Source organism: Cucumis melo, chromosome 2, assembly GCF_025177605.1.
Source record: "Cucumis melo cultivar AY chromosome 2, USDA_Cmelo_AY_1.0, whole genome shotgun sequence".
NCBI classification, from domain to species: domain Eukaryota; kingdom Viridiplantae; phylum Streptophyta; class Magnoliopsida; order Cucurbitales; family Cucurbitaceae; genus Cucumis; species Cucumis melo.
This window is the reverse complement of record NC_066858.1, coordinates 21,521,319-21,527,461: the sequence shown is the minus strand read 5'-3', so window position 1 is coordinate 21,527,461 and position 6,143 is coordinate 21,521,319. Positions and strand designations below refer to the sequence as shown.

The window sequence follows — 6,143 nt, the reverse complement described above, 5'->3', positions numbered from 1 at the left end:
AGATTTGGGGGTGTAATGGAATGACTCCAAACTAATTGGCCGGCTTCTGTGTTGGATATGGTGCTACTGCCAATGCCTTTAAACCCCAATTAATTTTATTTAGTCAAACCCAATTTCCAATATTTGAGGCTACCCATGCTTTCTACTCTTGTCACATTCAACACAAAATCAAATACTATAATGTATTTTTAGAAATATATATATTATTCTTTTTTAAGAAACTTGGCTGTGCTTACTGCTTATCATCTTTCATCCTATATAAAAATAAAATTAAAAATCACTTTAATCTTAACAATTGGATACACTCATTCATTCCCCTGTATATTTTACCATGTCATAATTAATTATGGTTAAAATAGATAAATGTAACTTTTTTCTAATATATAAAAAAGTCTGCTATGAATCATGCATCACCTAAATATATTTTTCTATCATTTTTTTTTTGTAAATTACCATCCACACTTAAATTAAGATCGTGTATAATTAAAAGCTATAAAAACTACCAAAAATAAAGACTTTATGTATAATTTTATCTTGAGTACATCAAAATATCATTTTAGTTCTTATATTTTAATAGTTGTTCCATTTAAATTCTTATATTTTTAATTGTTCAATTTTAATCTTTAAATTTTTTTTACAAAACTTAAAATTTATTTGTACCATTAAATTAAATATAAAATAAGTTGCCCGTACACACAAAAGATAATTAAAATTTTAAAATAGGATAGAAAATAAAAAAGTAGAGACACTTGGGGTTTAAAAAATTCTTTTTCTTTATGTTTCTCTTTGCAATCCCCATCCATCTCCCTAGCCATCCAAGAATTTAGTATATGTCCAAAAAGGTCAAACCTCCCCATTCTTCTTTTATGCTAAGTTAATACAATACCAACGTCAAAATTTAATGTCGTAAAAAGGAAAAGAAATAAAAAGGATTTTAAGTACTTGGAAAGCATCCGATAGTGAGTGTGGGTAAAATCTCTGACATAGGACAACATATTGGTCAGCATTTGTAAGTTGAAAAGGCATATATGAATAGTGTGTATATATGAAGCAAATAATTTTGGTCTTGGAATGATAGGATCCACACCGTAGATTCAAATTGACCCTTAACTTTGACAAAAAAGATTTAGTGATACAAATTGTAAATTACAAGACCTAAAAGCATAACTAATAACAACCTTTCTTTCCTATACATATATATATATATATATATAACCATAGACTATATATATGCATGCATGAAAAATTACAAAAAGTTTCCATAATACGTTTGCTACCATTAATTTCATTTGTTACACATTAAGCATTCATTTCCAAATATTTTGAGGTTGTTGTTTATGTTTTGTGTAAGGATAATCCCTTATGATCTTCTGCTCTTCAATGGCACTAAAAACCCCATAATCAAAACTCTCTGGTTCATCTCCACCTCTATGAAATTCCTTGTTAGGTAGCTCGTAACGATGATGATCTTCTTTATCATCATTATTAGTTTTATTGTCATATGGTCTAACACTTGGAATACTCATTAATACGGGCATTTTGTTATTTCCAGCATTATCAGTTGCCATCAACCCTTTCAAAATTTCCACCACTTGTTTTATTGTAGGTCGTTTCTCTGCCTCCGTTTGGACGCACATTATTGCTAAATGCATTACTTGTTCGAACTCTTTCCAATTCAACTGTCCCTTGAGTTTCTTATCAGCCAAGTCTTTGAATCTGTCTTTATTTATTGTCATATTAACCCATTCTGAAATGGTTCTCTTTGCTCCTCCAGGGAGTCTTTCGATTGGCTTCCTTCCAGTCATCAGCTCGAGTAAAAGTATCCCATAGCTGAACACGTCGCAGCTCTCGGAAACTTTGCCCCACATCGCGTATTCGGGAGCAAGATAACCTAAAGTCCCTTTGACACGAGTTGTCATGTGGCTAACACCCTCGGGGATTAGTTTTGCAAAACCGAAATCGGCTACCAATGGCTCAAAATCTGAGTCTAGTAGTACGTTGCTTGCTTTTATGTCTCTGTGGATTATGTGGGGTTTTACTTCTTGATGCAGATACCTACATCATACCAACCAAAACATAATTAAAATACTATATATTAGACTTCAAGAATATCTCTCAAAGCTACGCTGCTACCCCTATCTATGGTTCAGTAGGCATCTAATCACAGTTTATATATTATTTGTTTTAACAAGGTAGTAAGGGTGGAGGGATTAAATAAACTTACAAAATGCCTTGAGCAGAGCCAAGAGCAATTTTCAATCTTCTTTTCCAATCCAAGAGAGCTTCAGAAGCGAAGTGGCCATGAAGATGAGAGAGTAAGCTGAGATTTGGCATGTAGTCATAAACAATTAGCCTCTGATCAGTTCCCACACAGTAACCCCTCAGACCCAACAAATTCTTATGCCTCAACCTCGCCAGCACTTCCACTTCTACTGCAAACTCCATTTCTGCCTTATAATTCATCGCTTTCAATTTCTTCACCGCTATCTACATTTATACATACATATATAAATACTAAAACATTACTATTCAATACTCTTAACATAAACTACGACATAGTACATACACAAACAAAAAGGAGGGAACAATATATGATTACGCTAGAGAAGAATATCAACTAACACAAATGCCCAATTATTAACAACATTTATACATTGGTCATTTATGGGGAAGGATTATTATGGAAAACCTAGGATTAGCTTTTCGTAATCCCTCATTTCTTTCTTTTTCACTATTCCACTCCTTCTTCAATACTCTTCCAAACACATAATATCGTAACACTATTATCATAATTATCATTTTCCCAATACATACTATCGTAACACTATCTATTATAAATACTTACTATCGTAACATTACCTATCAATATATTGAATGAGAGAAAGAGATAGAAAACGGGAAATGAGATAACCCCATAAGGCTGAAGGGATATAGAAAAATTCACACTCAGCAGATTCAGCACTAACGTGTATAAAATCACAAGAAGAGGGAAAAAACTTAATATAACCCCACAACTTGACCACACTAGTCATCTTCTCTTATATTGACCACATTTCTGTTTATGTGTCTCAAGATAACATTCGAACGAGACTTGAATCGAGAAGCTGGACATCTTTTCAATTTTTCATTAGAAAATATTCAACAAAATTCTAATGGTGAAGCAATTAGTTCGTAAACGAGATGAGGATTCTTGATTTTTCATTCTCTCTTTCTTCTTTTTTTTTTTTGGGACTATGGCTTAATTGCTTTGTCTGGTTCATGAAGAAATACAGTTACGAAAATGAATAAAACAAACATACAAAAAAAATACAATTTTAAGTTACCTGAAGGCCATCAGTAGTCTTTCCCCAGTAAACACTTCCAAATCCACCTTCTCCCAGTTTGTTATCATCATGGAAACCATTAGTTGCGGCATGCAACTCCTTGTATGTATACATCCTCCATGAACTACTGTTGCCATTGCCACCACTACTACCCAACCTTAATTTTCCCAAAAACACAAATTAATAAACTCATCTTGAAAAACATAAAATTAACTAAAGCCCGTTATTGAAGTTCAGGAGATGAAGAAATTACCGGTCTACTTTCTCAGAATCACAGCAACTGAAAGAGGATCCCATACTGGCAGGCTTCGGTTTTAGCGTCAAGTCAGCAGCATATGAACTTTGGTGATGCAAATAAAAGTTTCCTCTTTTAAATCGACTCAACTATGTTGGTAACTTTGCCACATGTTAATTTGTATTCAAAAGCCGACCTTGGCCGGCCTTCTCTCGTCGGATATGCTGCCTGGGTGCTATACTTTTATTCTCCTACGTCTTTAACAACACCGATTTTTATTTATTTATTTAGTTTTCTTTTTCACTCATATCATCATCCATCCTCTTAATGAAATTTTGTGTTTAGGGAACTGCCTCAATTCATATATTAATCAGAAAATTTACGTTTCTGGTTTACCCAAATTTGCCAAATAAAGCTTACGACATGATTTTTTTTCCCTCTAAAATACAAACCTATTGAAGATTTGACCCTAAGGGTAATTGAATTGGTCTCACCAGAAACCTTCTTTTAAGGGAAATTAAAATTTTAAGACATTCTTAGACATAAAATTTAATTATGGAGAATTTTGAAAATGGTCAAATATTGGAATCATAAATATCCTCATTTAGCAAACAACTAAAATAAACTGAATTTCGTTGACTATAAAATAAATGTAAAGTATCAAGTGAAATAGCCAGGAAAAAAAAAAGGTAAATATGGTATTTTCTTTTAAAGTAAATTTTGATATATTTTAAAAAAGAGAACGATAAAAAATAACAAATTTGACAAAATATTTATAAAATATAGCAAAATTTTATATTTTATCAATTATAAATATTGATAGATACGGATATACAAACAATGATAGAAGTTTATTAATTTCTATTATCGGTAAAATCCAAAATTTTACAAGTCTATAAATATTTTAATTTATTTTACTATATTTGAAAATATCCATTTTAGAAAGAGGTTTATTTAAAAACAACAAAAAAAGAAGTCTTTTAAAAAATATAACAAAGTGACAAAATATTTACACTGTATAGAACAATTTCGAAAACAAAAAAAGCCCACAGGGCTACTATGAAAAATACAAAAAATGCCTCGTCAACCACGTTGTCAACAATGCGCGCGTAACATATTTGGTACACGATCGTTTAGATTTCACTATTGTTTGGTACACCATTATTTAGATTTGGTTACAATTTATTTTTTTAATTCTATCATTTAATTTTGTTACGCGATCGTTTAATTTGATTACGTTTAAATTTGGTTATACGATCGTTTAGATTTGTTTGGACCCAAATCTAAACGAACTTTTTTTCAAAATTTAGTACACGATCGTTTAGATTTGACTAAACGATTTTTTTTTAATTCTTTTGGTACACGATCGTAATTTAGATTTGTCTACACGATTATTTTTTTTCACATGATCGTTTACATATAGCTACTCTAATCTGAATGATTTTTCTCAAGAATCTTTATACACGATCTTTTAAATTTTGTTGTTTTTTGTACACGGTCGTTTAGATTTGGTTATTCAAATTTAAACGACGTAAAAAAAGAAGAGGAAAAGATGTTAGAAAGTCTACATCAGGATTAGTTTTCAATTTGAACGGAGGAGCAGTAGTATGGAGAAGCATAAAACAATCTTGTATTGCTGACTCCACTATGGAAGCAGAATATGTAGCTTCCTGTGAAGCAACGAAAGAAGCAGTATGGCTTAAAAAGTTCTTAACAGATTTGGAAGTTGTTCCAAATATGCATCTGCCAATCACCTTATACTATGACAACAGTGGTGCAGTTGCAAACTCACGAGAACCTAGACGTCATAAACGAGGAAAACACATTGAACGAAAGTACCATCTAATCAGGGAAATCGTACATCGAGGAGACGTTATAGTAACAAAAATATCCTCCGAGCAAAACATGGTTGATCCGTTTACAAAAGCTCTCACGGCTAAAGTGTTTGAGAGCCACCTACATAGTTTAGGTCTACGTGGTTTGTAAACTAGGACAAGTGGGAGACTTATTGGGATCATGCCCTAGTTTATATATGTGTTTATTGTATTCATGTATATATACTCTTCTCTCATTATAAAATTCTAACTTACTTAGAGTTTTAGTCCAAGTGGGAGTTTGTTGGAATTTGTGTCCTAAAACTCATACTTTGTTATTTTATTCAATAAAATTTATTATTGAATGTTATAATCTTAAAACCAATAAATTTAGGTCCCGAGGCTATTTTACTGAGTTTGTCAAATACACTTGAACTTTATGTATATACATAAACATGGGTTAAGTTCAAGTTAATAGCCCAAATAGTCTATAGTGTATGAATAAGGTTGGGCGCCTTATTCTTGATAAACACTATGGATGCGGCCCGCTCCGTAGTTAGTACAAACGATGTAATCCTGAATCGTTTATGTAGAGACATAAGAGTGGGGGCATCCTATGTAAATGGTTTGCATAAGACTGAAACCCCGAAATAGTCACTTTTAGTTATAACACCGTAAACTATAAACTGACTATTTCAATTATGATGACCTAGGTAACTTGATCTTAATCCTTAGCTAACTATGAACTTCTGTTCATTCGGTAGTATCTTT

The 6,143-nt window shown here is 32.0% G+C and overlaps 1 protein-coding gene across 1 annotated transcript; it reads right to left on the bottom strand.

Annotated features, from left to right (window-relative positions):
• Positions 1 to 1,239: 1,239 nt before the first annotated feature.
• Positions 1,240 to 3,764, bottom strand: LOC103494300 (PTI1-like tyrosine-protein kinase At3g15890). The gene is made up of 4 exons (XM_008455424.2): positions 3,577 to 3,764; positions 3,324 to 3,480; positions 2,225 to 2,487; positions 1,240 to 2,055 (listed from the first exon to the last, which is right to left on the bottom strand). The coding sequence occupies exons 1-4, from the start codon at positions 3,618 to 3,620 to the stop codon at positions 1,308 to 1,310; spliced, it is 1,212 nt and encodes a 403-aa protein (XP_008453646.1). The 5' UTR covers positions 3,621 to 3,764; the 3' UTR covers positions 1,240 to 1,307.
• Between the last annotated feature and the right edge of the window lie 2,379 nt (positions 3,765 to 6,143).

What these genes read in the sequence shown, in the direction of transcription:
- LOC103494300 (XM_008455424.2), bottom strand. Translation starts at nt 3,620, where the DNA reads ATGGGATCCTCTTTCAGTTGCTGTGATTCTGAGAAAGTAGACCG. An exon ending in AGACTACTGATGGCCTTCAG is followed by an intron (nt 2,488 to 3,323) that starts GTAACTTAAAAT and finishes GTATAAATGTAG; the next exon opens with ATAGCGGTGAAGAAATTGAA. An exon ending in GGCTCTGCTCAAGGCATTTT is followed by an intron (nt 2,056 to 2,224) that starts GTAAGTTTATTT and finishes GGTATGATGTAG; the next exon opens with GTATCTGCATCAAGAAGTAA.